At 40.4% G+C, this 16,314-nt stretch overlaps 2 protein-coding genes across 2 annotated transcripts in view; one reads left to right on the forward strand and one right to left on the reverse strand.

Annotated features, from left to right (window-relative positions):
• The window catches only part of abca4a (ATP-binding cassette, sub-family A (ABC1), member 4a), a 40,269-nt gene extending 29,963 nt beyond the window's left edge, over positions 1–10,306 (forward strand). The window contains exons 29-51 of the mRNA XM_028569066.1: positions 353–528; positions 836–960; positions 1,098–1,196; positions 1,284–1,473; positions 1,632–1,726; positions 2,210–2,242; positions 2,575–2,680; positions 2,780–2,854; positions 3,040–3,209; positions 3,527–3,704; positions 3,816–3,931; positions 4,714–4,861; positions 4,941–5,064; positions 5,327–5,456; positions 5,640–5,760; positions 5,897–5,959; positions 6,072–6,178; positions 6,601–6,742; positions 7,330–7,464; positions 7,614–7,717; positions 7,810–7,902; positions 8,049–8,298; positions 9,118–10,306. Of these exons, the coding sequence (XP_028424867.1) occupies positions 353–528; positions 836–960; positions 1,098–1,196; positions 1,284–1,473; positions 1,632–1,726; positions 2,210–2,242; positions 2,575–2,680; positions 2,780–2,854; positions 3,040–3,209; positions 3,527–3,704; positions 3,816–3,931; positions 4,714–4,861; positions 4,941–5,064; positions 5,327–5,456; positions 5,640–5,760; positions 5,897–5,959; positions 6,072–6,178; positions 6,601–6,742; positions 7,330–7,464; positions 7,614–7,717; positions 7,810–7,902; positions 8,049–8,298; positions 9,118–9,237 (2,900 nt within the window). The 3' untranslated portion in view covers positions 9,238–10,306. The remainder of the gene's footprint in view (positions 1–352; positions 529–835; positions 961–1,097; positions 1,197–1,283; positions 1,474–1,631; positions 1,727–2,209; positions 2,243–2,574; positions 2,681–2,779; positions 2,855–3,039; positions 3,210–3,526; positions 3,705–3,815; positions 3,932–4,713; positions 4,862–4,940; positions 5,065–5,326; positions 5,457–5,639; positions 5,761–5,896; positions 5,960–6,071; positions 6,179–6,600; positions 6,743–7,329; positions 7,465–7,613; positions 7,718–7,809; positions 7,903–8,048; positions 8,299–9,117) is intronic.
• An 857-nt stretch (positions 10,307–11,163) lies between these two features.
• Positions 11,164–16,314, reverse strand: part of tecrl2a (trans-2,3-enoyl-CoA reductase-like 2a) — an 11,477-nt gene continuing 6,326 nt past the window's right edge. The window contains exons 6-14 of the mRNA XM_028569686.1: positions 16,270–16,314; positions 15,856–15,971; positions 13,595–13,700; positions 12,362–12,434; positions 12,214–12,257; positions 12,065–12,122; positions 11,682–11,770; positions 11,538–11,583; positions 11,164–11,454 (exon numbers count right to left, since the gene is read on the reverse strand). The exon at positions 16,270–16,314 is cut by the window's right edge and continues 59 nt beyond it. Of these exons, the coding sequence (XP_028425487.1) occupies positions 11,327–11,454; positions 11,538–11,583; positions 11,682–11,770; positions 12,065–12,122; positions 12,214–12,257; positions 12,362–12,434; positions 13,595–13,700; positions 15,856–15,971; positions 16,270–16,314 (705 nt within the window). The 3' untranslated portion in view covers positions 11,164–11,326. The remainder of the gene's footprint in view (positions 11,455–11,537; positions 11,584–11,681; positions 11,771–12,064; positions 12,123–12,213; positions 12,258–12,361; positions 12,435–13,594; positions 13,701–15,855; positions 15,972–16,269) is intronic.

Below are 16,314 nucleotides of genomic sequence, written 5' to 3' on the forward strand. Positions count from 1 at the left end.
GTTGTTGGCAATGCCCTCACATTTAATCTATTCCTGAAAACATGTTTGGGGAAAAAGTGTTTTTCCTGACAACAGCGTAATGCAGAGAGCTTTGGCTTGGGCTTTTTGACTAGTGAGATGTAACTGATGTATTTATCATACATATATACTTCGATTCAGAGCTTTCACTGGCACAAACATGTTATGATCATGACCTACATCCCTGAGGCAAGTAGAGCACTGCGGATAGCTTTTTGATCACCGCTCACAGAAGACTAAACATGGCTTGCTGGCTGGCTGGCCTCTTTAATCTAGCATGTACACTGCATGTGCAAGTCAGACAGTGCAGCTTGACATGAGCTCTGTATTCCAGAGACGGATGGGGCTTTGCACACTAATGGCCAGGGCCCGTGTGATGTCCCAGAAGGCAGTGCAGGCAGGGGGTCCTACCAGGTTAGAGGCCTGTGTCTGACCATCAAACAGTTCTTTGCTCTGCTGATCAAGAGGTTGCATCACACGACGCGCTCCTACAAAGACTTCTTCGCCCAGGTAACCATGCTATAATGTATCAAACCATAATCCACTGCAGCACTGTCAGTAATCTTAATAGCATTTTATTTTTTAGCATTTTAAGTGCTAAAAAACTACTACTACTACTATATTGTGTGTTGTGGATTTACTTGAATAAGATAAAGCTATGAAAACTAGGCTGGTTACAGTCAATCAGCAGAGGTGCTTGTCTCAGTTTGGCTGCCTGAATTTTAGAGTTCAATTTCCAAGACCAGGGCCTTGATCCTCATCAGTGTACACATTTTGTCTGGTTTTTAAGTGGCAGTTATGTTTCTGTGTTTGGTAGATTGTGCTGCCTGCCAGTTTTGTTTTCCTGGCACTGACCTTCACTCTGATCGTTCCACCTTTTGGAGAGTATCCAAGTCTGACTCTCAGTCCCTGGATGTATGGCAGACAGTACACCTTCTTCAGGTTGGTATAATGGACACACAGTGACCAAGCACTATTTAGCTGATATGAGGAATGAGATCAGTGCAATACGTTCTATTGAATTTGGCTTAAATAGCTAAAATGTCTCTATTTCTCAATTTTTTTTTTTTTCATTGCAGTAATGAGCGTCCTATGGATGCTCCGATGCGATACTTTGGTCAGGTGCTGTTGGACAAGCCTGGCTTTGGGACTCGTTGCATGGCGGATGAACCACTGGAGTGAGTCACCTTCACAGATTTAAACCATTTTGCCCCCCCCAGCCTGCCCTCTGTTTGACTACATGGGTCAATTTGTCCCACTGGTAGAGATTTTCCATGTAACAACATCACCACGGAGTGGGAGATGCCCCTGGTTAACCCTGTCCTGATAGATATGCTGGCCGGCCCAGAATGGAACTCCCTCAGGCCGTCTCCAGACTGTCAGTGCAGCACACCCAGGAAACTCAGCATGCTCCCTGTATGTCCTGCTGGAGCTGGAGGCCTGCCACCTCCACAGGTAGCTGCTTGGGTCACTAGATTCCTTCAGCACACACTATTGTGTATTGTGCACTGACTTCTGTATCACTTCCACTTATTCAACTGAAATGGCATACATTTAGAGGTCTGCCACTGCTGATGAGTTTCTCCTATTGAATGTGTTCTTCTGTGCATTAGAGGATCCAGTCAACAGGAGATGTTCTCCTGGACCTGACAGGCAGGAACATCTCTGACTACCTGGTGAAGACCTACCCCACTCTCATTAGTACCAGGTATAAGAACCTTCACACCTTTGTTATCCCAAAAAGCTAAAACTGAAGTAACTGTACCTAAAATAATCAATGTATTATAGTTTCTCCCCTGTACATTGATCTTAACCTTTGTGTTAACAATCATTAATACGACCTAATAAGCCATATTTTGTATCAAATTAGACCAAAACTAAAAATACTGTTGGTATTTTCATTAGAATATTGAAATATATTGTAGTTGCACACAAAGGGAAAAACAGTTTTTTATTTTGTTAAATTTTATTACATCAAAGGTTTATTCGAGATGTGTTCATTTAACAAAGAATGTATAGTACTCTTACACACACACACACACACACACACACACACATATATATATATATATATATATATATATATATATATATATATATACATATCTATGTAAAAGTGCAACACTGAAAGAAGCTATTGAAACGATGCGTCTAAAGTATTTTCTAAAGTTGAAATGTTAATCTCTTTCAGCTTGAAGAGCAAATATTGGGTGAATGAACAAAGGTAATGTTAATTTGTATCCAACTGTTTCATTGTCAGTCCACAGTTAGGTCCAAGAAAGTTTATCTTATATGTATTTTTGATATATATTACATGAATGGATGTATTGTGTGTAGTGGTACAGTTCTCCCTCCAGTGGTTGTAATGGTGTGGTACAGTTTTGGACTGCAGTAGCTGGAGTTAAAGTTCTAGGGTGAAATTCCCCCTACATACTCATCATAAAATCGACTCTAAATCCACATTTTTTGTCACCTTTTTCAACCCTGATGAGTTTGCACCCCTGTACAGTAAAGCTTTGCAGATGTCAGCAGGGGTTTTCTGTCTGTGGTGTCCAGGTATGGAGGCATATCAGTGGGAGGACAGCTTCCTGTTTTAGAGCTGCAGCCAAAGACCATCCAGGATCTAGCAGCACAGCTGGGACGACTGCTCAATGTTACCGGGGTATGGCTTTAAAACTCAAAATGGTGTTTGTGTGTGCTCATCACTTTGCTCTTCTGTGATTTCTTTTGTAATTGGGCCTCGATTTTTTTTCGGTTGCAGGGCAAATGCTCCAAACAAACACTGAAGGACATTGGGACGTTCCTCAGGTACATGGAGACTCAAAACAATGTCAAGGTCAGTCCAGTGAAGCCTCACCAGCAGGATGAAGCCTTCATCACTGTGATCCACCAGCCTCATTGTATAACACAGTGTGATAGACTGCTGTATTTTATAAATGACACTTGTTGACTATGTTATCAATCAACATTAGCCTATTAATCAGCAGTACTCAATGGACATCATTCACTGTCTTTCGACAGGTGTGGTACAACAATAAGGGCTGGCATGCCGTGGTTTCTTTCATGAATGTGGCCAACAACGCCATCCTCCGTGCAAACCTGCCCAAAGGAGCTAACCTGGATGAATATGGAATAACTGCCATCAACCATCCTCTGAATCTCACCAAAGAACAGCTCTCTGAAATCACTGTGTGAGTAGTCTGGCTGACCAGATGTGCAGGGCTGGGATAAAGCCTGCCGTTGCAAAATATATAGCGGAGGGGAGGGACATACAGCGTCCTTCACCTCCGCTATCTATTTTGCGAGGGCACCATCGCTGCATCTGGGGCTTAGCGCTGCCCAGGACAGTTGTGATTGGTTTAAAGCAATACCCCAGAGTTTGGAAAAGGAAAAAGTAAGGAGTTTCTAAGAAGTAGAGCCTGGGTGTGACGCTTGTATAGAAACTGTTTTTTGTGATCCAGTCAGTTTTTTAAAGAGTCTGATATTTTTCCCTTTGTCTTTTTCCCAGCCTGACCACCTCAGTGGATGCAGTGGTGGCCATCTGTGTCATCTTTGCCATGTCCTTCGTTCCAGCCAGCTTCGTCCTCTATTTAATCCAGGAGAGAGTCACTCAGGCCAAACACCTGCAGTTTGTCAGTGGTGTCAGTCCATTGGTCTACTGGATGGCCAACTTCCTCTGGGACATGGTACAGTGACCCTATTACTGTATAAGATATACCTGGCAATTATCATTAAAGTTAACGGCATGTAATAATGACACTCGCCAGCCCTTATTGTTTTTATTGTTGTTTCTCCAGTTGAACTACTCCATCAGTGCAGCGATGGTTGTGGAAATTTTCATCTTTTTTGATAAGAAGTGCTTCACCTCACCAACCAACCTCCAACCACTTATTTCCCTGCTTATGCTTTATGGGTAAGTTTCTGTCCTTTTTAAGCTTTGACTATATTTGTTACAACAACAAAGAATGTAAAATGAGGGCCAAACTAAAAAAAAATAGCCGAGCCTTGCTTTTGAATTGACTCTGCCAATAACTTATATTATATTATATTATATATATTGTACCAATATTTAGGATTCAAACATTCTTGTTGTGTAGAAAACCAACATAATTAAATATCTGTCAGATCCAGCATGTTCCTCTGTTCTTTACGTTGTCTGTGTTTTTGTGAAATATTGACAAAATTTTGTGAAATTTAAAGCCTAGTAATACTTGAATTGATTGCAAATCGGAGAATATAACAGGATGTGTTGCCCTCTTTCGTTCTGTTCCAACAATGATCAGTTGTGTGGCTGTCTTGATTAGTTTTGACTTTCTTCTAACCCCTGAAACATGAGTAGATTTCCAGATGCCTCCCTTAGCAGATATCATCATCCAGCCTAAATGTCACCAGATTGTTGTTACACTCCTGCAGGTCAAGTTTCCTCCACAGCTCATGCTAGCTACTGACACATCCAGCCGAGTGCCTGTGGCTGTCAAAATATCAGCAGTGGAATATAGTCTATAAAATATATCATTTTACACTGCGCATGCAAACTCATCAACAGCTGGTTTGCAAAAACTAAGTGTCTGTCTAGTATATCATTGTACAGTATATCACGTAGGGACTCACAGGTCTCTGTCTTTAGATTGTGATATTCATTGTGCTTATTAACTGATGCTTTTTTGATCTCTCTCTTTTCTTTTTCTCTCTTAGCTGGTCTGTGATACCCATGATGTACCCCATGTCCTTTATATTCAGTGTTCCCAGCACAGCCTACGTCTCTTTGTCATGTATCAACCTCTTCATCGGCATCAACAGCAGTGCCATCACCTTCATCCTGGACCTTTTTGAAGGCACCACAGTAAGACCACGCGGCTTGTCTCTGTAAATTTCATCTCCCATGCATCTTCCATATCACCCTAATTTGGATTTCTGTCCAGGCTCTGTACAAGTTCAACCAGCTGTTAAAGACCCTGCTGCTCGTTCTCCCCCATTACTGCCTGGGCCGAGGTCTCGTAGACATGGCCATGCACCAGGCTCTGACTGATACCTACGCTCGCTTTGGTAATTACACACAACTGCTCATATATACAGTACCTCATGGTCCAGCAAGCAAATACTTGAAAAAGCAATGAAAACCTCCAACTGTCATCCACCATTTCAACACATCAGAAATTGGATAGCTTACATGTGCCATAAAGGCACGAGCCAACTGCAGAGTCCCCCCCCCGTGCACCAAACACTCTGCAACGGAGTCAAGGGAAAACACATTTTTAAAGTGTTAAAGTGCGATGTAAAGGTGTATTGTGTTTATATATTTCCTCAGGTGAGGACTACAGCCCAGACCCCTATAACTGGGACTTTATTGGAAAGAACCTATTCTGCATGGCTGTTGAAGGATTTGTCTACTTCATCATTAACATTCTATTCCAGTATCGCTTTTTCCTGGATCACTGGTAAGTGTAGTACAGCTTGAATTAGAAAGCGAAATTGGCCAAATGTACTCAAATAATGACTCTTGAAAGTGTTTCATAAAATGCAGGGATGCTGGAAACATTTTTTCCTCCAGATAAATGTGATGTGACTGGTGTGTAGATAGGAAAGTTGATTTACTGAGTTGTTGATTTTTCCATTGGCAGGATGTCAGATTGCCCAAAGCCTCCTATTTTGGGAGAAGATGTAGATGTGGCAGAGGAAAGAGAGCGACTCTATCAGAGTGGAAAAACAAATGACATATTACGCATACAAGACTTGTCCAAGGTGAGACATTTTTTTGTTTCCAAAATATGATCAGGTCACGGACAATGGACAACATGCTAAAATTGAAAAAAAAGATTTAAAACTCAAAAATATCCTTCAATTTTTGTCCTTATTTTGTTCCCGTCTCGCCTCCCAGACATACAAAGGAACAATCATCCCTGCAGTGGACCGGATCTGTGTCGCAATATCACCTGGAGAGGTTTGTGTGGTTAAATCTAAACCGATGCAATTTACTCCAAAGATGAAGCATTCTGGTCACTTCATTGTTCGTCTGTCATGTTTTTTTTTATTTTTTATCTGATCCTCGGCAGTGTTTTGGTCTACTGGGGGTGAATGGAGCAGGGAAGACCACAATGTTTAAGATGTTGACTGGAGACATTGATGTCACCTCAGGAGAGGCCTCAGTCGCTGGTCACAGGTTAGTAATATGTTGTTTTTACAAATAGGAATTAACCAATATGGAATGTGACATACATTTTGAGGCTTGTAGTCAGCATTCGTGTTGTTTACTAGGGATGTTGAAATTAATCATTGCATCAATGCATCGCAATCTGGACCTAGATGATTCTGCATCGATGCAGTGACAGACCATAATGGATTAGCGCCTAATGATGTTTTAAGAGCAGATACAATGAAAAGGGGGGGTTCACGTATAGCTGAATGCTTGAATTTGTTGATGAAAACCATGTGTAGCAATATATAATATTGAGGAGGTGACGCATCGTGATGCATCGTGATATAGAATCGATTCGAATGGTAGACAGGATAATCGTGATCGAATCATGACACCCGTTCACACCCCTATTGTTTACTCCAAAGTGTTTTCCCCTAAATCTTCAGCATTTTAACCAACATCCTGGACGTGCACCAGAACATGGGATACTGCCCACAGTTTGATGCCATAGATGAGCTGCTGACAGGTAGAGAACATCTGCACCTCTACGCTCGCCTCCGTGGAGTTCCGGAGCCGGAGATCAGCCGGGTGAGCTGCAGCTTTTGCCAGGAAATAAATCATTTTGAACTGGACATTTCAGTTTCTAAGCAGCACTGTAAAATGATAAAAAAAAGTATCAGTGCATCTTACATAATATATGTAATGTTGTTAAAATGAACACAAGCCTAACTTATTAATCATCGGGCGCGGGAAGTTGAAGTACAAACGAAGATGAATGAAAAAGTGATACTTTTTATTTGAATTTCATGCAGAATAAAGTAGCACATCCTTTCACTGTAAGTATTGAGGGAAAAAAAGCCACAATATGATTTCAATAATGTAAAAAAAAAAAAAGATCCACAGTTGATTGACATTCAGATATTTGGCAAGCTTGCTCCTTCCTTAAAATATCAGCAATCAGCTAATACAAACAGCTAGTCTTAATGTAGAACTGTTGTTCAAAGAATGAAACAAGTTCAGTTAGAAACCCTGCACATTTGGAAACAAACAAAGTGTACATATTGCCATTTCAATCTGCCACATTTTTTTTTCCTGTATTAAGTGTACAGATTTACTTTACTGAAGTTTGACTGCATTGTGACATGAGGCACTTACAGTATCCCCCTCCTGCTCAGGTTGCAGAGTGGGCCATCCAGAAGCTGGGTCTGTCAGAGTATGCAGGCCAAAGTGCTGGGACCTACAGTGGAGGTAACAAGAGGAAACTCTCCACAGCCATCGCCATGATAGGCTGCCCTGCACTGGTGCTGCTGGTGAGACCAACTCTAATGGCACTGCTTGGTTGGGATTAGAGGTTTAGGAGGGTGAGCTCAGTTATACGAGCATGGTTAGGTGATAGAGAAGAGATGCGAGATGTTTCTGTGTGTATTTTTATGTATTTGTTGTTATTACTGTGTCTTAGGATGAGCCCACTACAGGTATGGACCCTCTCTCTAGACGCTTCCTGTGGAACTCCATCATGAGTGTTATCCAGGACAGACGAGCAGTGGTCCTCACCTCACACAGGTGAACTATCTGGTGTGGGTGTTCCACTGTATGAACGCATGCATATTTATGAGCACAGATTTTAATTCTGATTTTGCCATCTACCTTTACAGTATGGAGGAATGTGAGGCGCTGTGTACCCGCTTAGCAATTATGGTTAATGGATCCTTTAAGTGTTTGGGAACCATTCAGCATCTCAAATACAAGTTTGTCATTTTTAATTTCATCCCATATCATATCAAATTTTTATATATATTCATGCAACAATGAAAATAAATCCAATCTCATTAGTATTCTACGCAATTGCAGATCTTTGATTTGTTACTTTTGTCTTACATCAATGTGAACGTAGGTTTGGTGATGGCTACGTGGTGACCATGAAGATCAGGACAGCTAAGCCCGGTTCTGCCGTAGATCTGAACCCAGCCGAAGCCTTCATGGAGAGCACCTTCCCTGGCTGCATCCAGTGTGAGAAACACTACAACACTCTACAGTACAAGATCTCCTCATCCTCCCTGGCTAGGATCTTTCAAATGGTCCTGGTTAACAAAGACAAGCTCAACATAGAAGACTACTCAGTGTCACAGACCACTGTTGACCAGGTAAATAAGCATAGGACCATTTTGCCTGAAGATGGTCTGGTACCGAAACGTTGCCTAATATTAAACTTTGAACCATTTTTGCAATTTAGACAGTGTGCGGGAGTTTTCTATGCAACTCCAAATCCAATACTAAACTAAACTAATGACACTTGGCCTCCGCTGTACACTATCTTGTGTTTTGTGCTTGTTAGCAAATGTTAACATGCTAACACATTAAACTAAGATGGTGAACCTGGTATACATTGTACCTGCAAACATCAGCATGTTACCAATGTCATTGAGAGCATGACAGCATGCTGACGTTAGCATTTAGCTGAAAGTAAGTAAGGAAAGTTTTTCACAAGCAGAGTTACAAAATGCTTCACAGGTCAAATACTACTACTAATTCATCAAAACCCATTAAACACATAGTAGTAATACAATAGAAAAAAGGCGGTCTTTAGATAACACCAAGCTGCTAGCATTATATTTCACATCTTTGCCTTTTGAGATTTTACTTGATAGGTGTTAATAATATCTTTAAAAAAAGAAAAAAAAGAAAATGTTATTCCTTTTTTAAATGGATTTTCAGGGAATTTAATTCCCTGCACCACAAAGGAGACCAAGCAAGTGGTGTGCGTATTGCTGACTATTCATCAGATATTAAGATTTCCTCATATTTAATCCGTCAACCTGATGGTTCAAACTAATCTTGCTACATTATTTTATTCTCCTGTCCTCTGCCTTGCATTGATTATCAACTTTTTTCAAGTCATGGCAGTTTGGTTCAGAGGACAACAGGTTGATCCTAATGTTTCTATGTATTTCTGTACCCTATAGGTGTTTGTGAATTTCGCTAAGCAGCAGTCAAGAGAGGATGACACCATTGTGTTGCATCCAAAAGCTGCTGGGGCACAGCGATATATTGAAGCCGCACTCTTCAAGTCTTTGAAGAAGTGAACTTACTTCAATGAGCTCAACTGGAAGACAGAAGAAAGTCTTTAGTTTTCATTTTAGGGGCCGCCGTGTCCAAAGAATGCGCCCTATGGATGTGTGTGTGCGGAGAACTGAAAGGTATTCAGGAGAACTCCAACCTCCTCTTCAAATGAGACAAGCGACTGTTGCAGAGGATTAATCAAATTGTTTTCTCCATACTTAAGCAAAGAAGTCTGTCTTTCTCATCGCCATTTGGAGGAGTCTTTGGAACGGGGCAGTGCTCGTTGAGCCATTGTGTGGCGTCAGCTTGAAATGCAGTTTGTAAAGGAGGCAGCCCTTTAAATAGGACATGACATGTTATGTTAGACAGCAAAACTTTGCTTTTTCAGTGAACAGGGTTAGTGGACTTTGGTTTTGGAAAGTGTGGAGCATTTCTGTGCCTGCTATATGTTCCACACTCTGCTCACTTTCTAGGCCTTGCAAGTGAAATGAAACAGAGCTTGAGATTTATGACAAGGACCATGGCTTTGATTGATGACGTGTCAAAAAAGTTCAGTATCAAGTTGTAATGGGAATGTGATGAAAGCATAGGTCCTGTGTATTTTTTTTTGCTTCAGATGCCAAGCGAGATCATCCTTTTTTTTTTTTTTTTTTTTTGCCTTCTTTAGATATGTGAAATAAGCACTCCGAGAAGCATAGCCTCAGCACTTTATTGACATAGCTTTAGTTGAAGCATCACAATTTTTAGGATGTTCTGCTAGTGCAATACAGCTCATGATTTTCATGAAATCCTCACGCTGCTTTGGAATTCATTTCGATATCATGTGATATTTTTATGCCAGCCAATCTTTGCGCTTTATCACATATATGTTCATCTTTGGTAAACTGTCGGCACTTCACCAGCACCTGGTGTCATTAGAGGAAATCAATGTCACAAAAATTATGTTTCTGAGAGGGGCATCATGTCAAATAAAGTTACATTTTTCCTTATGACGTGGACCTCCCCCCCCCAAGACAACCTGTTTGATTTGTTTTACACATTGCTTGAGATTACTCACATTCATATTTATACAAAACCGTTTTTAACAGTTGAATAAAACCTGAGATTAGACAGTAAGAGCTGGGGAACAACAGCAGTTATCCCTCTACACATTAATGCCAGAAGTTAAACTTCTACAGTATAGTTTCCAATTTTCTGAAGAAAACATCTGAGATATACGGTGAAGAAGCCTAATATTAGCATTATTAAATGTCTGCTTTATCAGCTTTCCTCCTGAGAGCTTAAAAGGGATGTTGCACTCTCAAATAGATGCCATCACATCTTAAATTCTAGTTTCCACAAGCACTTTATTATAAGCTAGAGTATGTTTTAATTATTTCAGTTTATTAGTGCTGTAAGCATTCATGGTGTGCGTGGGCTGGTTTGAATAAGGGTTGCTTAAATGCTAAGGTGCCATTTTCAACTTTTAGTCACATCCTGAATATCAAAACTATCCCATGATGATGTGTAACCAGGGTTAACACAGCATGTAGATGTATGTAATCTCATTACTGACTTCATATCACAACGTCACATCCTATCGCCCCCATGAGGAATTCTAAGTAATGACAACAACACCGTTGGCGCATCCACATGATACAAGCCTTCCGTGATCGCGCACGGGCCCCCTCCTCCACGCAGTTGCTAGTAGCCAAGGAGGACACGGATGTTTAAAAAAAACATGATGGATTCTTCAGAAAAGGTAATTATCTTCACTTGAGTTTCTGCGCGGGAAAGTCACCGGACGCCACAATCTTCTGAACATAGTCATACTGAGAAATCCAGAGAGAGTTGTGTGGAGCTGATAGTCTTAATTAGCTTTGTAGCAACTCATCTGGCAATGGCTTGAATGTAACAGATGTTCAATAATATCAAAAAGTTATGCACTAAAGCTTTAAATGCTCTAGTATATTGCCAAAATATTATTGCTCCCATTCCCACTCCAGTTCATGAAAACAACTTGCATAGTGCTGGCTTAAGCAGCAGCAAACCTCTTTGTTTTAGTAAAAAACACTTGAGGGAAGTGAATATACATGCCTTATATGCTACAATAATTCATGTTTTTGATCACTATCAGAGAATCAGGGGGATAATGGCCATCCGGAGGTTTGGGTAGTCCTTGAACTCCCTGCTGTAGGCTCTGTGCTTCCCTTTGGCCCAGATGGTCATCTGGATGAAGCCTAGTAATGTGTACAATGCCACTGGAATACACAACATACAAGTATTAGAACATAGACATTTTGGTGCAGTAAGTGAATTTATGTTAATAATGTACTGCATATACCTGGGAGACACTGGGTCATGATGGAGAAGCTCACCCAAGCTCCGACCTACAGTATGGATGGGTGAAATATACAGGCAAGCAGAGAGGTAAATACACAAGCAATGGTGATATTCATTGCTATGATGAATTATAAATGTCTATTACCTCATATGTGTAATTTGGACAGGATACAAAGAAAAATAGCCATGTGAAGGGGTTCTTTGTTGGCATAGGAAACCGTCTGCTCCTGGACCCTGTGAAACCGTTTTTGTGAAGAAGAAATTGTTAAGTTAAATAACGTTTTATTTTAAGTAGCAGTTCTTAAAATATATTGTAGACACCCATAGCATCCAGGTTTCCATGGTGGATCAACCAAAATAGTTTTAGCTTGGAGTACTGAGCACATGTTCAAATGGGAACAATTGAATGGTTTTAGATGGTTTTAGTAATTTTATCAAACAATTCTGAAATGATGGATTGGACAATGTCTTGGTGTATTCCTCCTTTACGTACTACGGGAGTAAACAGAGTAAAGGTCAACAACTCACCCTCTCCTCTGAGATTAGTAAGAGTCAAGTGAACGGAGAAGTTTCCAAGTTCACACATCTGGAACACAAATAAGCATTTGTCACCTTACTGTCATACATGCATGTTCGCTGAATTTATGTTGGCCCTGAGTGAACACCAGTATACGTACAGCAAACATGACTAATGCATAGCTGACTTGTAGTTCTCCATATGCTGTGAAGAGAGATAGGCTAGTGTTGATAAGCTGCAGAAAATCAAGACAAACAGCATTGTGTTTGTGTGTGTGTGTGTGTGTACGTGTACATGGGCTGACTTACATGGAGGTGTGTAAAGAGGGTGGTTGATGTAGTATGCCAACCAAGCTGAGAGACCCCAGTAATAGGCACAATTCTGAGAGAAGAAACAAACAATACAGATGTACAGTGACACAAGAAAAAAAGTTAAACTTTTGGATTTATGCATTTAATCCATAAAATGTGGTCTGAGCTTTAAAGTTCCAAGTCCCTATAATAGACTTAGCTGTGTCTGTACAAAAACACTTAAATAAACTAGAAGGGCACTCGGAGAGCCCTGAGCTCCGCCCAGGTATGATTATATTTTGTTGCAGACACACCTTACACTTTGTTTGGAGTGATAAAGCAAACTAATAGCCTATCATAACACCATCCTTAAAGTGAAGCATGGAGTAGGTATCACCATGATTTGTAGTTGTTTTGCAGCCACTGGACCTGAACAACCATTACTCATTCAGAAAACAATGCAGTCAAATGTATAAAAATCACTTTTACAAGTTGAAGTTTCAGGGCCGCTGTCAGTCATCTGATGCTTAATAGAAGTTGTTTCATGTAACACAAAAATACTCCAAAACACAGTGAAACATGAACTACAAAATGTCTCAGACATAAGAAAAGTAATGTTTCAGAATGGTTAAGGTCAATCCAGGCCTCAAATTGTCTGTAAATATATATATAATGTAAACAGGGAAATGATCTAAACTTCCTCCTGCACGATGTGGAAAAGTGATCAACACATGCAGGAAACATTTTGTTGAGGTCACTGCTGTAAAATAAGGTTTAAATTGTTACTGAAAACCAAGGGTTCACTTTGTTTTTCCAACCTGACTTTGACTTGTTCAAGCAAATAATTCAATACGTGAACCAAAAACATGCTCTTGTTAATTATGTTACTATTTCAGGCAGATGTAGCATGTCCATTATAGTGACTTTAAAGAATATCAAACCACATTTTATAACTACATTTTACACAAATGCAAGGAAATCCAAGGGGTTGCTTTTTCTTGGCACTGTATAAATATTTGAAAATGTAAAACGTATATATCATTGCATGATGTACAATAATCGCTCAATTAAAATTCAAATGTACTTACTTTGATTCAATTTCTATTTTTGAACTCCATACAGTAAACACACACAAAAGAAATCCTCTAATAACTACCTCACCTCATCAACACACTGAGACTGTCCGCACATTGTGAAAGAGGTGAGCGCATTATCAGAAGCTCTTGTTCTCAAGGGTAGTCATGTCCTCACCCTGACCATTGTCCCGAGAGGCATGGTCCCATGGGAGAAACGATGCACAAAGATAGTCTCTATCAGCCTCTTCATATAATGGAAGGTGTGACAGGCACAGGCCAGTCTGAGAGACAGAGAGGGGGATGAGGTCAGAACAGAAGTACAAGTATGCACATTTAACTGAGGTGCTTCCAATCAGCATACTTACCCCCGTGTGCAAAAGTGGGTCACTGCAGCAACAAAATGTTTGGGATTCAGCAAAGAAAGTGCATCATAGTGTGAAACACAGCAGAATAATATAAACATATGCAACTAGATGCAACACTACAGCATCAAGAAGAATTGTATAAATTACTTAGGAGATATGATAAAGTGTAAAATATTTAGGGTTTGAACATTTCCTTAAGGTATTACAATAAAATGAAACACCCCCAAGGAGTGATTGTGGATCAATAAGCAGATCAACACGAATAAAAGAGTGTCCAAACCATCCTGTCATAGCTACATCAAATTTTTTTTTCTCATAATGCAGTTAGTTTTCAGATTCTGATTTAATTCTACAGAGCCTGACCTTTACCCAGCAATAGATGTAATTCCATATGTAGTGAAGAATAAAATGGATCCTCTAAGAGAGCTCAGTGTGTGTGTGTGTGTGTGTGTGTGTGTGTGTGTGTGTGTGTGTGTGTGTGTGTGTGTGTGTGTGTGTGTGTGTGTGTGTGTGTGTGTGTGGAAACATTCCAGTTTTCTCCGTGCAATGATGATAGACAGACTTCCTTAGGTCAAAACATAGAGCATATTCTATCAGCCAAATAGCTTCCTGTTATTTCCTTTGATCACGGAGTTACAGGCAATAAACAAGTTTTGATGGTCGAAAGTAAACTTCATTAACGGTTACATTTTTTTAATTATTAATCTTTTCATTTAAAGGTTCGACCACATGCTTATTCAGTAGACCATTTAGTGTTCTCCACAATTCCAGATTTTCATATTGCATGCTTGTTTACATGGAAAGCAAAACAGGCTGTAATGACATATGTCTATGTCAGGACCAGGCTGTAACTCCATGTATTTTAAGTAAATGCACAAATATCTGTGTTTATACAATAATTTATGGAGGTGAGACATGGAAAAGCAGTTTTAGAAAGATGAAAATATATTTGGGCCCACCAGGTAGGGGGGGTCGAGTTTTCCCATGTTATCCTATGGAGACTGACGGGCTGTGGGTTGTTAAGGGCACTTATTTGGATGTGCAGTGGTCTAACCCACGTACAAACCTAGTGAAACGACATTTTCCACAATAGAAACATGATATAAATGGGAAAACCTACTGTTCTAGCTATAAAAATGGCAGAATCAGCCACAGTGCATGATATTTCAATAATCGCTTCACGATGACGGCAATGAGTTATTAACAGACATTCACAAAGACGTATAGCCCAGTAACAATCTATCTAAATGATGATATGTAATAAAATATTGAAGTTGTGGGAAGTTTATATGGCTTAAACTGTATGTTTCATTCGTCCCCCCCATGTTGTTTCAATCGTCCCGACCAGGAAGGACGAATGAAACATTACGCACGTCCCACTTTTGCTGTAATAATTCCTGAACGATTTTGTTCAAAGCTGAAAATGCAACTGTATTTGGCAGATGACAGGTGTAGGTTGCTAGTGACAAAATATTAGCTTTCAGTGCGATACGATCGCTTTGTAAATTACGATTAATTAAAAAGTGTTTCAACTGTCCCGGCTCTCCCTACATGTTTCGTTAGTATGAGAGAAAAATGAGATTTTAACCATGACGGGCTCGGGTCGGGTCCGGTTACTGCTCTGTCGGACTCAGACAGAAAAATGCAGCCCAATCCGCACTCTAATGGGCAGCTCGGCAGTGCCCGGGAGGTGAACTGGCACCACTCCATGTTCCAGTCCACACTCCATTCCTGGTTTGTGCTGGTCTTGAACCAGCCACACCGTCCCTACAGACTAAGCTACTGCCGCCCCAAATATGTTGGCTAGCCAGACTAGTTCTTTACCATCGTTTCCACGCTTTGTGCTAAAGCTAAGCTTACTGGCTACTGGCATCAATCAGGGGTATCAATCTTGTCATCTATGTCTTGAGAGGAAAGGGAATATACATATTTTCCAAAAACATCCTTTAAACTTAGTCAGTTTAGGTTTGGTCGGACTCATGTCTGTAAACTTGCCTCATGTCTGCAGGTGGAAACCCGCAGCCTGCCATAACCTGCACTATAGTTCAAGTTTGTTTTTTTTTCCACTCACCTGACAACAGGATGGGGACTTGAGGTAAAGCCATATTCGTGTGAGTAAATGTATGGCACTCGAAAATAAAAGAGGAGGTAGGTGAAAAGAGGCCCGAAGCACTCTGCCATAAACACCTGAAAACATAAGAAGAGAAAAGGTTGTCTCTACTGTGGAGGGTACATGGAGGTGATATGCAAACAAACTGAAAAAAAGACCTGACATAGTGGCATAGTTCTGAGTAAAAGTAGGTAGGCAAAAACAGAGATATCTTGAAGCAATGTTGAATCCTTGTCTTTACTAGTCATTGCTCACAAGAATTTAGCCAGACACTCCTAAAATAAAGTACCCCAATATTATGTCAGCTGACAGTATTGTAAATATATGAATTTGCTGCATTGGTACATCAGTAATCCTTGAGTGTGCTCTCCTTACCATAGTCCAACCTAACTGTGGACCAAGATCTCTGAAGTACATGGT

This window comes from Perca flavescens, chromosome 22 (assembly GCF_004354835.1).
Source record: "Perca flavescens isolate YP-PL-M2 chromosome 22, PFLA_1.0, whole genome shotgun sequence".
In the NCBI taxonomy this organism is placed as follows: domain Eukaryota; kingdom Metazoa; phylum Chordata; class Actinopteri; order Perciformes; family Percidae; genus Perca; species Perca flavescens.